The sequence below is a fragment of the Leptosomus discolor genome, chromosome Z (genome assembly GCF_034619465.1).
Source record: "Leptosomus discolor isolate bLepDis1 chromosome Z, bLepDis1.hap2, whole genome shotgun sequence".
NCBI lineage: Eukaryota > Metazoa > Chordata > Aves > Leptosomiformes > Leptosomidae > Leptosomus > Leptosomus discolor.
Genome location: NC_141419.1, coordinates 33,458,727 through 33,480,834, shown reverse-complemented (window position 1 = coordinate 33,480,834; position 22,108 = coordinate 33,458,727). Strand labels below are relative to the sequence as shown.

Here is a 22,108-nt window from a genome sequence, read left to right as displayed (position 1 = left end):
TGTATCTGAAGAGCTTTGTATGCTTTAAGGTGTACTGTCACTCTTTTTTTTCTTCCTATTATAGGATTACAGCTGTAGTAGTTAATATATCTAAATACTAATGCATGATGTCTAAAAGTGTTCAGGGTTACTTAATCAAATAAACAATTTATGTTTATTTGCTTATCACTTATGCTCTCTTAGAACAACAATACTCTAACAAGGTTAACAGAGCAAGAAACTGAGCAAGCAGATTGAAGAATGTTGGTTTAAAGAGCGTAACACTGCTACCTCCAGTCCTGAAGAAGCATCAAAAAAGCATTGTTGGACAAAAGACTTATATATATTTCATTTAGTCTTACAGTTTGCTATTTTCTTAATGCTATAGGCTGGCATCAGAAGACAACAATGCCATTTAAGTAAACAGAATTCCCCTCTCTCCAGTAGTGTCAGAAGTTAATTATTTGGGTTTATTGTATATGGTTTATGAAGTCGTTTTGGGAGTAGAAGAGAGAATCTTACTTGTATTTACAAGCATGTAAATGCTTGTCCTGGACACATATCAAAATATAAAATTTCGGTTTCTGGCTTCAAATGTGAAGTGTAAAGCAAATCTGGATGATGCCCCAGCTTCGTTAATTTGCTAAATTTCGATGGTATAAGCCTCATACATAGACCTAGTATGATAATCTCTCTCTGGTGGAATTCATAGTTTTAAGAAAGGTTAATCTGAAATTTGCTTTTCCTACTAGCTTTTCACTGAAGTCTAGGGTTTAATACAAGTTACTTTTTACAGCCAGAGGAATACTGAGTAATCCTAGAATTCAGTGTAAATGGTTAAGGATTATCAGTTCTTAGTATCAAGTACCAAGTGGTGAGTATCAGTACCAAGTGATCAGTGAGGGATCTAGATTTCCTGAAGAAGAAATACCATTCTTTCTCCATTTAAAGTTTTCTGACCCATTTACACTTAATCTTTTAGTCACTGAGATATTAGAGAATGCTTAATAATGTATGAGCCTGGACAAAATTAATTTAAAGTAGTCTGTGTGGTTGTAATGCTGCTCCACTGATGTATTATTTAAGTGTGTGAAACTATTCTTAATATATTATTTTCTTTGTGTACATATATAGATTCAATATTAAATACCATACAGCAAGTAAGAATTCAGAACAGACATTAACTCCAGCAAAGCAAGAAGAGCTGACTGATTCTCAAATGTAAATTATCTGCTTGCCTACTGATATTCTGAGGCTTGTGTGTAAAAGAAAGGCTAGAAACTCTAAATAGAAATTATTAGTAAATGTGGCAAAACTAGAGATCTCATTTTGCCATAATATATTTGCTGTTATTGGAGATTCTGAATAATTTTCAATAATTTAGCTGTGAAGTGTGGCAAGAAAGCAGTAACAAAGGTAATTTTTTTAGAAGACCTAGCAGGAGTGTTTCCTTAATGAAAGCTTGTAAGATAGGCAAGTATTTTGTAAAGCAGAGGCTCCGTCCTTGACGTGGATCAGTGCTGTCCCAAAAGGCAAAGGTCGGTGTGCCTGGCAATGGCAGAAGGACCTAACAAAGACTAAAGGGCTAGTCCTGTGAACAGAAGTTCCTTAGTTTGCTTTGAGCAAGTAATGCAGTGAGGTGTTTTGTAATTAGCCTTGAGTGACCCTTTAATTTCAACTGTTCCTGCTCCATGAATATAGATATATATTGATATGTAAAAGGTACATTTTTTTTTCAGAAAAGTAGTCTGTGTGATTTCATAGATGACTGTATTTCCTGCTACAAAAGTTCATCCTCTCAAAACATCTCAAGGAGTACCACCACTATGTAACTCAACAGGATATTGAGCAAACATTAATAGGAAAGAGAGCAGTAAATAAATACAGTACCATGTTTACATCATGCTTGTTTAATTCATTTTTTGCTCAAAGGTACTGTCTAAAAGTTTTTGATAAAAGAGATGTCACCCTGGCTTTTGAGTCTTTCGTTAATTCTAGTGCTGTATAGGTAGGCAGCCTCAAGGCAGAGTGAGAAGACTTTGCTCTGTTCCAAGGTTTATTTCACATTCATGACTGAGGGACCCTTCTTATAGTAAAATGTTCACAAGGTGGCTCCACCCATTCAAAAAATAAAAACTTCCTGAAAAATTGATGTTCTGTTTGTCCCTCTTCTTGCTGCTTTTCATATTCCATACTCATCTTTGCAAGTCTAATTTCATTACCTTATTTTTTTCTGGTGAGGAGGATCCAGAGCAGCTTCTCAGAACAGACTTCAAGTGCAGATCCCGCCAGGGGCTGATACATGCCGATGTGTGCCTCTCAGTGTACTTGGCTATTATTACTCAGTACTTTGTAATCTAGACTGAGTTCCTAAATTCTGGTTGCTTACACCATCTCTTTTCAACTACATATGTACGTCAGGTACAAAAATGATGGGTCTCATGATTTTAATTGGCACATGCAAAGGTGTATAGGTTAGCCATCGTGAAATTTATGTGTTTACTGTGATGTTTACTGATTGACATGTCATGGTTTGCCATTAGTCCAAGTGTAGTAGCACAGACTCTCTGTCAGACTCCTTCACTTGAAGCAGCATTTAGAAGATCAGTCATAGCTATTGTTTTCTCAGTTCTGTCATTTTGATGTTTGTCAACAGTGTTAGTGAAATATTATGAGGGAGGTTACTATGTTTGACCTATTTTTTTTTTTTTTCAGACACATGTAATTTATAAAATGAAACGCAAGGTTGGGGTTTAGAGGTGATATAGTATTTCTACATTGTAAACATTAGACTAATTAATGCATTTAGTTCAACAGGTCCATAAATACCTGTTGTCTCTGTTCACATTTATATATACACAGGACAGAATTTCTGCAACAGTTGGTATTGAGTTGTACCTTAGGACAACGGTTTAACTGCTCATTTATCCTACAAAACATTTTTCTGACCAACTTCTATACGCAGAGATTTTAAAGATCAAAACTCATGATGCAATGAAATGATAATTTTTTCAGAAGCTTATATAAGAGTTTTCAAACACATTGGACATCGCAAATACGCTGCTATTTAGAGGATCAATATTCTGTGGCATATGCTAGAGGAAAGCATATTTGACATACAAAGATAGACATCAAAGCCTATTTTTATTACAACTCTTCACAACAGGGGAGACACAGTGGCTTATTCTAATTCATGGCTGTTCAATTTTGGCACTATCTGAACAAAGCTGATAATTATATTCCAAGAGCTGTTCTTCACACTGCAGGAGAAACAAAACAAACAAAAAAAAAGCCCCACAAACAAAAAAAGCCCCAACTAAAACCAAAATACAGCTCAAACTTCTGCTTTGGTCAGTGGCTACTACCTGGCACTGTTCTGGCCGTTCTTCAAAGGCTCTGCAATGACTTGGAAAAGAGACCGAAGAGTTCTACCTGTCCTGCAGGCTGCCTAGCTAGTAGACACATCATGATGAGGCATATTTGGTTTTCCATGAAGAAAACAGAAGTCTTTTATTTCTAAATAGGTTAATTCAGTTTAGTATAAGTAAAATATAAAGGACAGAAACAGTAATTAAAATTTTGAAGGGTTTGAAGGACACCAGTCTTTTGATTATTTTTTATTATTATTACTATTTTATTTTATTATTATTATTTTAGATAATCCTGCCTGGTTATGCTAGTTCCATGACAACATGTAATTTTTTTCCTTTATTCCTTAGAAACTTAATAGGATCTTACATATATCATCCTTGGATTAAAATACGTTAAAGTTATGCTGTTCTATAAATCTGCAGAAAATCCATCTAATTTAATTGTTTGTACTGAAGATCTTGTACCCAACACCCCATTTTTCATATTTGCAAGTAGCAATCCCTAACTATCTTTAACTTTTTGAGCTAATTTGAGTAACAATTTTTTTTGCATCTTGTTTTCAAGAGAGAATTTTAGAAGGACTTCAGAAAATGAAGGTTTTATTTTATTTTCTACTCAAGAGGAAGAGAACTTGAGCCTGGCTTTTGATTAAATGTGTTGAAGCGTGCAGATTTAGAAGGTTGAAGTATGGCTTTTCTCCTTGCTTCAGTATAAGGACAAAATATTTAGTGCTTCTTAAAATAGGATCCACATTAACACTAATGACGAGACCTTAAAAAAAAAAAAAAATCTTCTTGCTTTTCCCCCTTTTGATATAAAAATTGGAAATCTTGTTCTTATGCTTATCTTCACGTAGTTCATAGTCACAGCCCATTGGGTTGCATGTTCTTCATGACGTCATTGCAAAGCAAGTACAACAAACAAAATTATTGTAGTATTCTGCCATGAAAAGAATTTCTAACCAAGCAGCTGTAACTAAGAAGGTGTTATTACATTATTACACATAAGCACTATACTGCAGCTGTAGCAGAAGTCAGCTCCTGGCAAAATGTTACTTTCATACTGACAACCAGCATGGGCTCCGGATGCAAATTAACGTGGCAGTTACTTGGAATTTCCACTTTCTCCTTTATATATGTTACAGATTAGCTTCCCAAAGTGGACAGCTCATGTTCTTTTAAACAAAGAAAAACCTCCAGTTGTTGAACTTAAGGTATATGAAAGAAAGCTCTGTCCTGCAACAGTTTTCCTACACCTCTACTTTTAATCAACAGTTCCTCATGTAGGAGATGAATATTCCCTACTTGCAGAGTTTACCTTTAATTATTCAGTGTGAAAGTCACAGCAGCAAGGAGATTGATATCTGCAAATAAGTTGATTGTAAGAAGAAAAGGTACTAGCACCTGTGGTTTTTCATTCTCTTCTTTCAGGCCTGATTTTGTTCAAGGGACTTTATTCACTGCTGGTTTTCTGTATATAAGATTACTGTATCTTCGTACTTTCTTCTGCCCCTTTTTTCTCCCTTTTATTTCTGTATGCATCTATCCATATCTTTTATATATTATTTTTTTCTATATATTAATTCTCTTTTTTAGGAAATTCACTCCTGAATAACCAAATTATGACATTTGTAGGAGCTTCTCTTTGACTTAACATGCTGGGTTTGTTTCAACCCTTATTTTCTGCTTAACTGTATAGTGTGTTTCTGTAACAGGTAGTGAAAAAAAAGAGGCATAGTCCAAAGGGGAGATAGCATTGTCTTTATTCCATGTTATAGGTAAAACCAGTAATTTAACAATCCAAACACCGAGTGCTGAACTCACATTGGTATTGTTTGCTATCCCTAGCAGGCTGTGAAGCAACATAGATTATAATTTAACAAACTAAGAGCAAAAGAAGTGCAGTGCCTTCTAATGGAAAAGTAGAGAAGAGAGGAAGAAAAGTGTCACAGTAAGCCCGTGAGTTAAAGTGAAATAATAGGAAGACTAGGTCTTAGTCTTCTGATTCATGAAGGATATAAATAAAATGCCACTGGTGTGAATTGCAGAATCCTCACCTTGTCTTGAGTACAGGTTCCAGAGATTTTCTGGAAGTGAAAGAAGTTAAAAATAACAGCAGTAAAGGTGACAGTGATGTGGCCTGGTATGTATATGAAAGGAATAACTTTCAAATTTTTTTAAGCTTTTAAACCTAACCTGATGCAGGAATGAAAGCCAGGGATACACCACAGCCTGCCTAACTTGCTCTACAGTTGGTCATGCAGAGCACTATTTTCTAGAAGGAAGGGTTGACCACTGTGTTTGCATATTATTATAGCAGTAGTAGCTGCTCACTGCACATCCATCTCATATCACATGGCTTTCATATATGGGCATTCAGAGGCCTGAATGGCGCAACAGTGGAAATCAAAATTCCGCAAGCAAAAGTTACTGCTTCCCCTCCTCCTCCCCTTTTGCCAAGAGTAGTATCTTTCATGCCAGAGCTTATTTTGTGGGAGATGATAAAACATAGTCTAACATTTGGCCGTGGCCTGTTTTTTCCCTTCCTGTCTGCCCTCCCTGCTTCAGTAAAATGAAGCACTGGCAGAAAACTGATGTGGACAAAATGTTGCTCAATAGAATACAAGTAACGGGTGTGAGAAAAATGCTAAGTCAGTGGGAGCTGTGTCGCTCTTGGGACAAATGAAATAGTCTTGCTATTGAAAAGATGCCTAATAAGCTATATAATAAAAGGAACATTGGAATGTGGCAAATGTAACACTGTGCACTTAATACTGATACGACATGAGGGTGAGTGGTGATTCATTATTTTGTTGAACGCTTGAATTTGTTTTCTACTTTGCATGCTTGCTTTGCCCTTTCTGAAATTATGCCCCATCTGAAACATACTTAAACTACAAAGTACTGGAAGGGGAGGAGGAAATTAGTCATTTCTGGACTTACGGCTGTAACCGTGTTTTCATACCCAGTTACAATGCGGAATTGTCTGCTTTTCACCTTGTGTGCAAATAGATAAGAACTTTTAAAATATGTCTCTGCAAAACTGACAGTTGAGTTTTCAAGGCAGCATGGAGCCTGTTAGTTTCTGGTAGCTAGTGAGGACAGCGGATAATGGGCACCTTAATCCATTAAAACTTTGAGAGTTTCAGCTTTGTGGTTTAAAGTATGTTTACAAAACAAGATTCCTGTATGGATGCATTTGCAGTTTCACATTCTTTCTGGACAGCAGAGAACAAAAAACCGTATTTCTGAATGAAATAATACATTGCACCTGCTCTGTAAATACCACTTCCTTGCAGAGCTGTACTAATTACAGTACACTCTTGTTCTCCCACTTTCCCTTTTGAACTGTTGGCTGCAGGTGATCCTGTACCTGCATGAGGAAGTCCGATGCTACCGTGCCTAAATACTGAATCGTTTTTCCCCATTTTGAATTCAGAAATGGTGCCAAAATTTACACCACATGTAACGTGGAAGTAGCTTATTTTGAAATTAATGAAATTATCCAACATTTACTGTGACATAGTTTCATTATTTAAATAAATACTAGAGTTCAGGAACAGTATTACTTCATGATAATATTTTAGTTAATGCAAAAATAGAAACTGTGGTTTGTGTACATTAGTCAAAAATGAGCTGCCAATTATCTAGCCATTGTCAACACATCTATATTTGTCTATTTACATTCCCTCTTTTCAAGTATTTGAAGCTTTTACTTTTAGGAGAGAAACATATTATAAAATTTTCAGCTATGACTGAGCTCTCTGTAACTTGTATTTTTGGTTGACTGCAGTATCCCTTCTCTTTGCAGTAAAGGGTTGCCTTCAAGCTCAACATTCACTTTAGAAGACAGTGCCATCTATTTGACTTCAGAACAAAGCACACTGGAAATGGAAAATGATAATGCTTCAGTTTTGGATGTCTACTTAGTAAGTTGTCAAACTGTTTCTGATGGGCTTTTTCCCCTGTAATTCCTTTGACTCAGGCTCAGTGACTAAAACACATGCTAAACTTCAATATCCAGAGGTTCATTGTGGTATTTCTTACATGAGATATATGCTTAAGCATGTAATATATAATCTTATGTTAGGTATCTGTTACCGACCTCCCAACCAGGATGACAAGGCTGACAAAACCCTACTTTGGCTGGTCAGGGAAGTCTTGGATCAAAGAACCTGGTCCTCATGGGTGGCATTGATTACCCAGACATTTGGGAGGACAACACAGCAGTGCACAAACTGGCCATGAGATTCCTGGAATGCATAAGGACTGCTTCCTGTGACAGGTGCTGGACATGCCGCCAAGGAACAGCACCTTGCTACATTTACCGGTTACAAATGGAAGACTTACTTAACATGTTAACTACCAATGGTAGCCTTGGATACAACAATCACAACGTTGTGGAGTTTAAGTTCCTGCTGAGCACACTGAACATCACTAGCAGGACAAAGTCCCTGGATTTTAGAAGAGCCAGATTTAATATGCTCAGAGCCCAGATGTGAGGGATTCCATAGGAAGCATGCATGGAGGGCAAAGGAGCTTGTGAGTGCTGGGATTTTTTAAAGGACAGCCTCCTGGAAGCACAAGAACAGTCCATCACCTACAAAGAGAAAGGAAGGGACAGACAAGAGACCACCCCTTAGGCTTAACTATGACCTTTTGGATGTGCTTAAAAGCAAAAAAGAAGCATACCAGCTATGGAAAGGCGGACCAATACCCGTTGAGGACTACAGGAACCTTGCTAGGGCATGCAGAGATGCAGACAGGAAGGTTAAGGCTCCACTAGAACCGAAATTGGCCAGAGATGTCAAGAAGAAAGCGTTCTCCAGACAGGTGAGCAGTAAGCAGGAGCACAGGGAAGACACAGGCCCATTACTAAACAGGGCAGGGAAACGAGTTACTAAGAATACTCACAAGGCAGAGGTTCTCAATACCTTCTTTGCCTGTGTCTCTACTGGTGTAGCTGGACCCCAGATCACAGGATCAAGTAGCTACAATTATGGACATGTTGACCCACCGGTAGTGGCCCTCTGCAAGGGCTCAACCACATAAATTGAGGGGCCTGGAGGCAATCCACCCCAGGGTGTTACCAGAGGTGGCTGACATTGTTGCAAGGCCACTGTCTATAATCTCTGAAAAGCTGTGGCATTCAGTAGGCATCCCTGATGACTGGAAGAGGGCAAATCTCATGCCCACCTGCAAGAATGGCCCAAAAGAGGACGCAAGAGGACCCAAGAAGCTACAGGCCCATTAGCCTTACTTCAGTCCCTGGGAAAGTGGAGGAACAAGTCCTCCTAGAAACTATTATGAACCAAATGAAGCAGATGATTGGGAAAATCCAGCACAGGTTTACCAAAGGCAAATTATGCCAGGCTAACCTGATCACCTTCTACAACAAAATACCTTCTGTTGACATGGGCAGAGCAGTGGATGTTCTTTGGGTGGACTTCAGCAAAGTATTTGACACTGTTTCCCATAGCCTTCTCCTGGACAAATGGGCAAGATACAGATCAGATGTGTGGTTTACAGGATGGGCAAGAACTTGGCTCACAGGCTGCACTCAGAGGGTGGTGATCGATGGTTTTTACTCAGGCAGCAGCCTGTCACAAGCAGGGTCCTCCAGGGATCAGTACTGGGCCCCACGCTGTTCAACATCTTCATAAATGATCTGGACAACAGGACTGGAAGCACCCTTACCAAGTTTGCTGATGACACTAAACTGCCTGGTGAGGTGGACACGTCAGAAGGGAGAGCAATCTTTCAGAGAGAGCTGGACAGGCTGGAAGAGTGGGCTCACAAGAGCTGAATGAAGGCCAACAAAGACGAGTGCAAAGTCCTGCACCCAGGACGACATAACCAAGAGCCCAGCACAGGCTGTGATCTGTGTGGCTGGGGAGCGGCCTTGCTGAGAGGGACCTGGCGGCCCTGGTGGACAAGCAGCTGAAGACAAGTCAGCAGTGCGCCACTGCAGCAACCAAGGCAAACTGGATCCTGAGCTGCATCTGCAGGGGCGTTACTAGCACAGAGAGAGATGTGAGCATCCCACTTTACTCAGCGCTTGTCAGGCCGCACCTGGAGTACTGGGTCTAGTTCTGGTCCCTGCAATGCAAAAAAAGAGGCAGACAGACTGGAGAGGGTCCAAAGGGGGGCCACAAAGACGATCTGTAGAACCTACTGTATGAGGCAAGACGGAAGGAGTTAGGTCTTTTCAGCCTGTAGAAGAGGAGTTTCACGAGGGACGTCATCACAGTTTTCTAGTACTTAAAGGGTGACTACAAAGAGGATGGAGGCTGTGTCTTCACAAGCAGCAGCGAGTACAAGTTTCATCTTGATATAAGAAAAAACTGTTTTTACAGTGAAAACAGTCATTCACTGGAAGAACATCTGCAGGGATGTGGTAGAGTCCCCTGGACTCGCGGTTTTCAAGATGTGATGGGACAGGGTGCTAGATCTCATCTAGGCTCCCTTTCCCAAGAAAGGCTGGACCAGATGATCTCTCAAAGTACCTTCCAACCTGGGCTGTTTTGTAGTTCCACTGGCCCCAGAGAACAGAGAAACTATTTCATTTTCTCTTAACAGAGAAACCATTTCTCTGTGATTAGTTTTTAATTTGGTTTATAATATAACAAGCTTGTTTATCACTGACACTGCTCAGCACCGTGTAGTGCTTATTTTGAAGTTTAGGTGGATTGTGGAATGCTCTGAAAATCTAGTGACAGGCAAAGGTTATAGCTTCTGTAGAACTGTTCTTATGAGTTTCACATGTGATAGTGACCTCTTTAGTTAGTTTTCAGCTTGTCAAGCCAAAATTCATTACCATTATGTTTGGGAGACTGCAGTGAGTATATGTGTATTCCACGGATCATTATCAACAGAAAAATAAAGAAAACCCAACTGCACATTATACAGCACCCAGTGTTTACTCCCCTGAGCAAAGGTCTGGAATAAATAGATCTTAAGTGGAGAGAATCATAGATGCTTTTTTGACCTAGCAGCACCCTTTCTCTGCACCCTGAAAAATCCAAACTCAAATTTCAATAATCCAGACAAGGTAGTGGCATGTACCTGAAGTGTCCAGGTATGCAACAGCTGACAGCTTCAAGGAAACTGGATAATGCGCTAAGCACATGTTACTTGTTAAGTGGCAAACTCATCTTAAGAACTTACTTAGAATCATAGATTCATAGAATCATTAGGTTGGAATAGACCTCTGAGATCATCAAGTCCAGTCATTGACCTAATACCACCATGCCATGTTTACAAGCACTACATCAACACGTTTTTTGAATACCTCCAGGGATGGTGACTCCACCGCTTCTCTGGGCAGCCTCTTCCAATTTTTCCTAATGTCCAATCTAAACCTCCCCTGGTGCAACTTGAGTCCATTTCCTCTTGTCCTGTTGCTTGTGACCTGGGAGAAGAGACTGACCCCCACCTCACTACAACCTCCTTTCAGGCAGTTGTAGAGAGCGATAAGGTCTCCTCTCAGCCTCCTCTTCTCCAGACTAAACAACCCCGATTCCCTCAGCTGCTCCTCACAAGACCTGTTCTCCAGGCCCTTCACCAGCTTCGTTGCCCTTCTCTGGACACGCTCCAGCACCTCAGGGTCTTTCTTGCAGTGAGGGGCCCAACACTGCACACAGGATTCAAGGTGCGGCCTCACCAGTGCCCAGTACAGGGGCACGATCACTCCCCTACTCCTGCTGGCCACACCATTTCTGATACAGGCCAGGATGCTGTTGGCCTTCTTGGCCACCTGGGCACACTGCCGGCTCATGTTCAGCCGGCTGTCGACCAGCACCCCCAGGTCTTTTTCCGCCGGGCAGCTTTCCAGCCACTCACCCCCAAGCCTGTAGCGCTGCGTGGGGTTGTTGTGACCCAAGTGCAGGACCCAGCACTCAACCGCATTAAACCTCGTACAGCTGGCCTCAGCCCATCGATCCAGCCTGTCCAGATCCCTCTGCAGAGCCCTCCTGCCCTCCAGCAGATCAACACTCCCACCCAATTTAGTGTCATCTGCAAACTTACTGAGGGAGCACTCGATCCCTTCATCCAGATCATCAATAAAGATGTTAAACAAGACCAGCCCAAATACTGAGCCCTGGGGGACACCGCTTGTGACCCTGCCTTCTTGGTCCTGTTCCACAGACTGTATTGATGCCTCCTTAACTATTTTGAGATTGCTGTGGAAGTGAGGTGTAAGTCAACCACATGTACCCCTGTGTGTATGCTGAGGTGTTTGTGGAACAAAAAAGATGATACTGTTTTGTACACTGATTTTTAGCTTCCTAATGCCCCTCAATATCTTTCAGTGGACCCTGAAACAACAGTTAACGTGTGTTTGGGAAAGTCTGACACTAAAGGATCAGTGATGTATGTTATCAGTTTGACTCACCGCTGCTGAGCAAAAGGCAATTTTGTGTTTATAGGAGGATGATTAAATGCAGGCTAGAAGGGAAAGATGCATGTTTTCATGAACACTAGGAACAGGTCAGTCATTTCTAATATATGTCTCAAAAATAAAGCAAATCAATGATGTTTGCATTGGCTGATTTAAGCCTCAGTTGAAAAGGTTACAAGATACATTGTGATCTTTTAAAACCATGAGGAGAAAATGTAGCTTCAAATGGCGTTCCCACATTTTCCTTTAATCCTGTAGTTAATAATCCTTGTCTGTGTTTCTACTTCAAGGCAAGCAGCTGTAGTCTTACCTGCTAGATATTATAATGAAAAATATCTTAACTTACTTAATTTCAGTCTCTCCACTAATCGTTTGATGTCTTTGCCTCCTGCTTTGAAATGCTAAAATTCTTGGACAAATTTTAGTACTCTAGTAAATTAATAGCTATGAATTTTTCATCCCGTGAATGAAAAAAAAGACATTGTAGTAAATTAACTTATTATAAAAAACAGCTTAAAAACAGCATTTGGCTGAGCAGAGTTGTTTACAAATTCAGACAGTCAACTAAGGTGGGGTGGAGCAGAGACTGTAATTTAAAAAAAAATTTCGCTTACCAGTAAGAGCATTGGTTTTGGGATGTTACATTACAGGAACACCATGCAGACTCACACTGTACGGCTGATGTCAAAATTGAGAATTTACGTGGTAAGAGCAAGAAATTTTGTTCCAGGACACAGGTGCAGAGACATCTTGAGTTTGCAACTGAAGGGCTGGTCTGGACCCATAGTTCCTCAGTTCTGAACAAAGACAAGGTTCAGCAAACTAGCATTTTGTGCACCTGCCACTCTAAGCAGCACTATTAGGAACATCCTCAAATCCAAGTCTACTTTAAAATTCCATTGGTTTATTTTCTTTTAAATCTTTTCACACAAATAAAAACATAAGAAATCTAGCTTTTATGAATAAAATATGACTAACCATGATCTGCACTGAGCAGTAAGTGTAAGCCAATGTGAATTATTTCCAAATATTCTAGTACCATACAATGGGAAACAAATAGTGAATATTTTAGCAAAATAATTTTAATTTTTAATTAAAGACTGGAAAGATAGCAGATATATAAAATAGTTGGAAATTTGAAGTATATCTCTGCAGAGAATTGAAACATTAAAGAGTTCTTATTTTATGAATATGTAATACGATGATAGATCAGAAAATTTAGAAGCAAAAGATGCCATCTGAGAGAAACAGAAGGTATCCTGTACCTAAGCCAGTAACATATAAGGTAACACTTTTCTATTCAGCACTTTGATGTAGAAATACACAAAACAACAGACTAAAATAGTGTTTTCTTCTTCCTCTGGAGATAAATTTAAGTCTCTTTTTAAAATTCCTCCAAAGTCCTATTATTGGTGTCAGTTCAGGTACCATCTGCTGATAAATAAGCAGAAAAGCATTAGATGTCAGCAAATGCTATGGAATTTGATTAGTAGGAAATACAAGCCAAATCCTGCAAAACTTTCTTAACAGAGATCAGCAAGTGCAACCGATCCTGAAGACCTTAGTCCACAGTTACTAAGGACTGGTGCCTAAAATGGAGGGCCTTAAAAGTGATAATTTCACTTATAAACTAAGGAATAACTTAAAGTGACCATGTTCCTTCTGTTCTGCAGTGAAGTCCCAAATTCCTTGATCGAGCTGTCTGTCCCTGAAAGAGCAACATGTGCAGTTATGAGCTATGCCACTGTGTTTTCTTAGTCTACCCCTGAAACGACTTATAAACGTAGCTGACATATTCTGTTGACGAAGTACAATGTCAGTAAAAATCAAAGTAGTAAGGCTTAAGAATCACTTTAATTGGTTCACTGCAAGTAGTGATTGATTTCCTTTACATTTACAATGGAACGTGTGCACGTAAATAGCACAGCAACAAACTCTGAAGTTTGCTCAGTTGTGATGCTGTACATCTTAAAGATATCTGGAGGTAAACATAGGATTTAAATAAATAAATTTATGCCCTGCCTATAGGATTTTATTAATGAACTATTTTGCTTGAATAAGTGTACTTCTCTATATTTAACTGTAACAGAAGACTCTTAGGTAGTACAGAAATTGTTACGTGGAAATACAGCATTGCCTCCTGTGGTTGAAGAAAGGGCTCACAAATTTTGTATATAATTTAGAAGTCACTACCACTGAAGATGTGGCTGCAAAGGATTGGTAAGGGCTTCAGTAAAATAAAAGAATAGAGTAACTGTAGTGATGAGCATGCCTAGCGTATTTAAAGTCTGGTTAGTGTAGCTATGATTTCTGTCAGATGAATTGCGTAGATAATATTATTACATTTAGAATTACTTATGTTGTGGTTTATGTCCAAATGCCAATTTTATTACAGGATTTTGAAGTCTTAAAACATCACTGGAGATTAATTTTGTATTTCAAAGCTGCTGTAGATGCATAGATAAGCAGATTTACAAATATTGGTCTATAAAGTGCCTGTTTATAAACTGTCAAAACTGTCTGGCTGGTTTTACTCTTCAGTGCTTTTCCTCTTTTCTTCTGTTCTCACTCCATAGTTCTGTATCAAAGCCTGTCTCTTTGAGCATTTCCTAGTTCGTATTTAAACCCTTCCAACTGCCAGGTTACTGTCTAACTCGTCATCTTTGCGGTTACTTTCTTTTCCAAATATTTTCAGCCCTTCATCTATTTTCAGTTTAGCAACCTAAGCTCTATCTTCTAGTATAAACTCTTCTTTCAGAGAAGAAAATTCCCAGAAAATGGCTCTGATCAAATGAAGCATCCTAGTCAGACACAACTTTGGCCAGAGGATTGTACTTTCACCGTAACTCCTTGATGAGGTGTTTGTTTTTCATTCAGAAATACTTTGCTTCTTCATTTTTCATAACTTTTTGTTCAATTCTAATTATGGTGTAGTTTTCTTCATGGTGCTGTTGTGGAGTACTAACCACTGCATCTGAAATTAAAGCAGTCCCCAGGCACAACACATGTGAAAAGAAGCTAGAAAATGTACAGTCACACTGTGCTGCATACCTCACATTTTTGCTATGTTGCTGTCTTTCTGGAGGCTTGTTTCTCTGCCTCACCATTTATGTCTGAAGATACTGACAGAAAACCACAGTAGATCGAACATTAATTCTGGGACTATGAAAAGAGAATTCAGACCTTGTCACTTATGGACATCCCTTCTTTCCCCTGAGAGCAGAATAATCCTTAAAATGTTATGTGCGCATAGTGGAACCAATCAAGCACTCTTTCCTCAAAGTAGAATTCTGTTTAATTAAGGCTGAAGGGGGCAAGCCTACTTGTTTTATGCAGTGAGGTAACTGCTCCTTTCCTCTGTATTCCATCTTATCCCTGTATCCATCCATGTGTGACCTTAAAAAGGAGAGGAAAGAGAGGCCTGCGTCGCTCATAAAACTGGAACCTGGTGTGAGGTGAAAAAACAACCAAGCCCTTGAATGTAGTTTGGCAGAGGTGTTCTGGCAGAAGCAAGGTTGTGTAGGAAGCAACCTAAGAGCAACGGTTCAGTCATCCTTGCATGAAAATCAGACATGGGAATTATGTGCTTGATTAGATTTAAAAGGTACCATTTCAGATTACAAGCGACACATTACCTGAGTAAGCCAAGGGCTAAAATACAGCACGTATTGTCACTAAACTACCCATTCTCGTGCCTGGGCCTTTTAATGCACCACATGAGGAAATCAATCAGCTCAAAAGCAAATACGTGAAAAGAGAACTGGAGCACAAAAATGGCCAAATACAAAAAGGCTTAAGTGGGCTCAAACATTGTAAATCTACTATATACCCAATGTGAGACATCACAGACAGTGATTACAAGAATGTGTCCTGTAGTATCACTTGTCCATTATTTATCATTTTGGACCCAATTGCTATGGCCATACTCAGTCTCTGTCACAAAATGTCTCTTCTGCCTGCAATCAAAGTAACCCCAAAAGTTGTGTAGTGGTTGCAGAGTCGCATGGAGGATCATGACCTGTGCCTTGAAATAGATGGAGTTTTTCCCGGATTAATATGCAGAAAACTGGACTGTACCTGACACAAAGGTGAACATCTGAAAATCTCACCTCCTTAAAACGGCATCAGTACCGTGAACAGCATTTCTGTGACTGACTCACACAGTTAGCAGTCGCCACGAGTTTCTGTCAAGTCTGTTTGCACCAACTCTTGTGCAGATCTTGCTGATATCTTTTTCTGTTGCTGATCCCTCTGAAGTGCTTTGGAAGGATCATAGGAAAGGGAACAAGAATAAACTATTCATAATTGCATTTGTAATTAGTGGAATTGCATAAAGCTAGCATCAGCGATACTGCTACATCTCCTTAGAGAGTAGAAAGTTATCAGTGATAAGGCCAGAGGGTCCAAAGTTGCGTTGAGTGACCATTGTATCTGTCAGAAATGGACCTGCAGTCATTCAGATCTGAGCTTTCAGTCAGAAACTAGATGGTGCTAGTGAAAATTTTTACTAATATACCTTGGCTTCATAAAACATTATTTTGTTTATCAATACTAGCATTTTTCAACTTTTTTTGCCAAACTGATTCTTTAAAAAAAATAATTAAAAAAACCTTGTTAGCCTTATGTCATATTCTTTTAAAAATATCACTTTCTTTGATTTTACTCACTTGCCCAACAATTTCACTTTGCATATGAAATTATTCTGCATCCTGTAAGTACATACTACTTTACTCCCTTAGCACATTCAAGTGCTAATATGACAGTAGAAAACTTTCACTGCCAGACCACAGCTACGCAAAGGGAGAGGGAGAACAGCCTCTGAGAAGTTAGCACTGTGCTCACTAGCATCGGTGATTATGAACACCCTAACAGTGGCACGCAATACAGTAGTGGGTTTAAAGGCTGCCACAGAATGATATTGAAATATCATTCTTCAAGGTTCAAGGTCTAGTGCTAGAAACTATAACTAAAATACTGATTTAAATATACTGCTTACCTTTTTTTAAGATAAGCTTTAAAAATGCCTTTGGAGATTTTGTTGTTGTTGTTCATAGTCAAGATTAGATTGCTGTTGAACTATTTAAAGGTTAGTTAAATGATTGTAGCAAAAAGTACAATTTAAAGGTGACCTTAAAAATCTCTTTAATAAAGGGGAACTTAACGCCTTCGTTATTTTTTTTAATAAGGTTTTAGAGTAAGGTCACTACAGAGGTCTTTGTTTTGGTTTTGTGTCCTGCTCCATGTTGGATACGTTAGCTGAGATGGATTAGATTTATTTTGTTCAGCTGTCAGTTTATCCTTAGTTTGAGTCACAGTAATACAGTGTTCAGCAAAGAACGGTTTCTTTTCAATTCATCTCTGACTCCACAGAGATTCTACGAAGCGATCAGCTATTTTTATTATGTACATTATTAAGGTTTTTTTTGTGTGTGAAATAGAATGATTGCTATGGCATTGACTAGAACATTAGTTGTGCCTAGAAGTTTTTGGATAGGTATGATTTTTCAACTGGGGAAGGGTATCTAGCAGAAGCTAACAGGATTTCTATATGTGACATACAAAGACTGCTGGGTTTCCCCTAACTTTTAAGTAGGGGGAAAAACTTTTAAGCCACAGTCAATTCCACAAGGTAATAAAAAGCTGTTGTGAACTGCCAAGCGCTCTTCTTTTGACTGTCTTCTCTGATGTGCAGAGTGTTCAGCATTTTGCAGCAGCAACTGGTTCTATTGCATGCAATGTTAAGCGTACTGCCTGCAAAACCATAGCGGTTAGCTGTTCTACGAGAAAAGAGACCAGATGCTTTTGATTAGGGGGCAAGGTTAAGAAAAGAATTGCTGCCAGACTGTGCTGCAGCCTGTTTAGAGGAAGAAAGATGTTACTTGTTTATAATTCTGTAAGAAAACAAATAAACACAACTCTTGACTTTACTTGTCATTTCTGTATTTCCAGTAACGAAGAATACACGAAGAGTAAAACTAAGAGAAGTGACCATGGTTAATGAAGAGCATGTTTGCACTCCTGATTTAAGAAGGAGGAATCCTCTGAGCCTAACAGACAAAGAGTAATAATCAAATGAACTTATTCTGAGAAGTGTCAGGATCTTTGAACCATAGAAAGGATTGATGGACTTGGCAAAAATGACGTGAAACATTCCACACTTTGCTATCATCTGCTGTTGCTTGCTGAACTGTGAAGAACTGTGTATTCAGGCCGCTTTCTACTATACCGCAAATCACGTTTTTTGGACTTGAAAGTACTATTTTCTTATCAGCTCTCTAGTGGTTTCATTTGCATGCATTCTGTAACTATGCACAAGCAAAATCTATTACCTGCTTTACCTATTTAAAAATAAGCACAGTGGTGAATAAAATTGATTTAATTTGTTTTGTCCCTTCAGTTGTAATCACTTAGGTCCATTTCAGTGGAAATTGGAATTGCTGTCATACAAGGGTTAGGGTAAACCTCTGCACATACTATATGAAAATGAGCCTCTAAAGATATTTTCACTGTTAGTGAAAAGAAGAAAAAAATGTTATTTATAACAAAGCCTTATATTGTGTACATATATTGTCTTTGAAATATTTTTGATTTTAGTTTATTTCTTGTAAAAGAGAAATTACATAATTTATTTAGTAAATACTACTGTAAACTATAGTTTTATTGATGAATAAAATATTTTGTTCTCCAGACTGCCACAGCTGTCAGCCTGCTCTTGATCTGTATGGGACTCACTGTTCTGTGTATTTCTCTACCTTCATGAGATGGTCTTGAGAGGCATTTCAGGAGATATGACAACCACTCTATAACACGGCATCTGTCTTTATCCTCTACCAGCCCTATAATGAAGACGGGAATCTTGAAATTAGAGCAGAAAAGGCAAACTAACATACTTAACAATTATTGCTTCATAGAAGTATTTCAAGTCTTTCAGTATGGGCAATCATTTTAAGATAACTCTAGAAACTGTTCTGGTTTTCTTAATTTGTCTAGCAGCAGAGAGATTATCCCAAACACTAGTGACCATCAGTCCAAAATTTCATGCTTCAATGCAGTGGTATATTTAAAAACTACACAGGTGTCACTTTGAATGTTTATGAAAGTTATTGGTAATAACATTTCTTCTAGGACGAAGCGTAGCAAACGTGCTGGATTGGCAAAACCAGAAATCAGCATTTAATTTAATTCCTATAATTATGCTTTGTACCTCTGAAGAATTTTTCATGTAAGGTTTTGGTGTGGTTTGCTTTTTTTTCCACTTTGATGTAGTCCTATAACCCTGGCAAGGAAAAGTGTGTTATTCCTTAATCATGCACAGAATAGAGAAATGGAAAGGATTTTGGTTTTTTTTTTTCTCTAAGTATGCAGAGTCTCTGGCTTAATTTAGAGCCTGTGTCTCATGATTACCTCTTTGCCAGGCTTTAAAATTAGATTGCTTAATCTCAGCAAGATAATTATTCTGCAGCATTCCTCTTAGAAATGCAAGAGACCAATGTGCATGCCCTGTGAGCAAAACATCTTGTCCATCTATGTGAAGTGTCAGCTCCTTCATGCACAGTGTGTAGCATATTTAGAATGTGTCTCTATGCAAAGTACGTATTTCTGATTAGGCTTATTTGGGGAAAACCATGGAATTTCTTAGCTTAAGCACCAGATTAACCTCCATAAAGCACCTATATGTCACTTTTTTTCCCAGTTACCTAGCAGACTGTAGCATCTGAATCATTTGTCCTTAGGAAGACCCCAGAGGTCACACAACTTAACTGCAACAACTCTGTCGAAATCCAGAATGCCTACACTAAATGACTGAGACACCAAGCCATCCTTTGTGTACAATCCCTTTAACACAGTCATTTATAAATGAAAACAGTCATTTAACACTTACAAAAGGAAATCTTGTATAGACTGTGGAGCCTACTGGGAAAACCTTCTCCAGAACATGCGCACTTAAAAGTTAATTTTTTTTTCTTTGTGCATGATGACATAGTTCCACCGAGAGGGAAGAGGGATTACAGCTAAGCAACATTAATGATCAACAACTTGGTACCCATTTCTTTCTCTTAATGCTTGAAAGGGTATAAAGCTTCAAACATCAAAAAGTACAGGAGCTCATAAAAACCTGTATGTTTCATGCCCAAGTATTTTGCTTCTCTTCATCTTGTGTGGGTATTTTGCATTGGTAGCACTCTGACGAAAATTTAAACACTTAAATGTATCTATAAAGCGGATGAGGTAGTGCATGTCAAGTAAAAATAAAGTGCATGCAGAAGGCATAATCAACTCCCTGGGGTACTAAAGTAATGTATTGATCTATTTCTCCAGGTCTAAACAGATGGAACTCACCACAGGGAGCAAAATTTGAAGAATTAGGTCACAGACATGGGCTGTGTGCCCTAGTATCTGAATACTCTGGCCCTGCAAGCTGCCCAGAAGGAAAAAAGCACAGGTTGATGCCCGCTTAGAGAAAGGTAGGGAAAAACTCCAAATTTGTCTATCTGACCCTGTGACCTAATCATATGGCATTCAGAGGGCAAGTTTTCCCTTCTTGGTAGTGTGTAATAGTTGTCCTCAGTTTAAAAACAAAACAAAACAAAACAAAACACACTTCATGTCCTCATGTCCTTGTACTAGAATTCAATGGTTTGAAGATACTAACACCTATCCCAAGATCTGTTGTTAACTTTACATCTACTTCAGGCAATTTAATTTCATGTAACGCAATGCTGTTTTCCCAAACCCTTAACACTAGACCGTGATAAAACATTAATCAGTAGTGTACTCCACCTATTCTTCGTAGAAGCCATTTGCTGACACATTTCCAGTGATGCATGCATTTGCTTGCAACAAGAAAGAGATCAGCTCTTCCCAAACCGAAGGCATGGGGCCTGACCCTACAGAGATTTTGCATCTGGAACTGTTTCACAGTTGTTTTTACACCAGCCTAAAAAGATACTGATACAAAAGTGCTGTGGTATGAACAACACTAACCTAAGGGACAAGGGTCGAGATGAAAAACATTAAGAAATCATTGTTAAAATTGCTAGCCCCTAACTCAGGCCCTTTTGAAGTTGCATGAATGATCCTCACCGGTAGTAGCATCCCATAAAGTTCATTAACTCGAACACTGTTGACAATTTTTAAGAAGACTTGGTAAGTGAGATTGCTAATACCAGAGAAAATGTTTAATCTACACTAATTCATTGTTTTGTCATTAACTTAGAAGAGATGAACTTTCCTATTGGGAGTTGCACATGACCTTGGATGATTAGAGAAAAATCACTGTGGAACTACCCAGATAATACCAGAAAGTATCTTCTGACACTCTTTTTATAGGAATGGCGAAGTAGCTAAGCACCATCTTTTTCTAGATCAAAGGCTACGTAAAAGTACAGGCACCCCTCCATTCTTCCAGATGCTTTCCCCTCTCCCCACCAAGGTATGAAAAAGGAATTGTTTGCTTTACTAATTTATTCTGTGGCCTGATAAAAGTTATTTCTCCCTAAAGGCCTTAACTCAGTATGTAGACCATTATAGCTGCAGAAACAACTAGTTTGTTCCAGAAGTTATAAGAATGTGGGTTGCTCTTCAAGGAACTAGAGAGTATCTTCTACCTCCTCGATGTACGAAAAGTTGCCTCACAAAATGCAACAAGAACACAGACCAGCTCTGAGAACGATACTGGTAACAAAGAAACACACAGGACGCTGCTGAAAAGAGACAGGAGGCTGACCAAGCTAGATAATACCCTTTGACACAGAGAACTCCGAACTACAACAGCTGTCCAAGTCTCAGCTGAAATTTGCACAATCAACTTGAATTGTCTGGGCTTTTGCCCCTCATGTGGCAGAAAACAATTTCAGCTTGAAGAAAAAAATAATAGAAATCTTGGTGAGAAGCTTGACAGCTTCTTCCCTAGAGCACTGCAATACGCCAGCTGCTTACTTGAGCCTTCTAGAAATGTAAAAATGCATCCCACAGTAACTAGTGGTAAGCTTCTCAATACTTCTACGCTTCACATATTTATGATTTTATTTGCAACTCTTGCATCTTCCAGTCCTGTCCTATGGAGGGATCTGAAATGAAATTTGTCTGTGTTCCCACAGAAAATGTTTTGGGTTTTTTTTTTTTTTACAAAACTTTTTTCATCAGAATTATTTCTTATCTCTCATCTCCCTGGTAAGCCCATTTCATTTTTTAAGTAACAATAAAATGTATCTAGCAGGTACTCTTGACATCTTCACGTATCATTAACAGTATGGTATCACTGGCATTTAAGTAACTCAGTAGGAACTTTGCCAGTCACCTACATAAATTCTCTTCTCTTTCTTCACTGCTTTTTGAAGCACATCATCAGAAGTTC

The 22,108-nt window shown here is 38.8% G+C and overlaps 1 protein-coding gene across 1 annotated transcript in view; it reads left to right on the top strand.

Annotated features, from left to right (window-relative positions):
• The window catches only part of PIP5K1B (phosphatidylinositol-4-phosphate 5-kinase type 1 beta), an 82,906-nt gene extending 65,126 nt beyond the window's left edge, over positions 1 to 17,780 (top strand). Inside the window, exons 13-14 of the mRNA XM_086479449.1 lie at positions 7,162 to 7,279; positions 17,701 to 17,780. Coding sequence (XP_086335575.1) covers positions 7,162 to 7,279; positions 17,701 to 17,703 — 121 coding nt within the window. The 3' untranslated portion in view covers positions 17,704 to 17,780. The remainder of the gene's footprint in view (positions 1 to 7,161; positions 7,280 to 17,700) is intronic.
• The last annotated feature ends 4,328 nt before the right edge of the window (positions 17,781 to 22,108 follow it).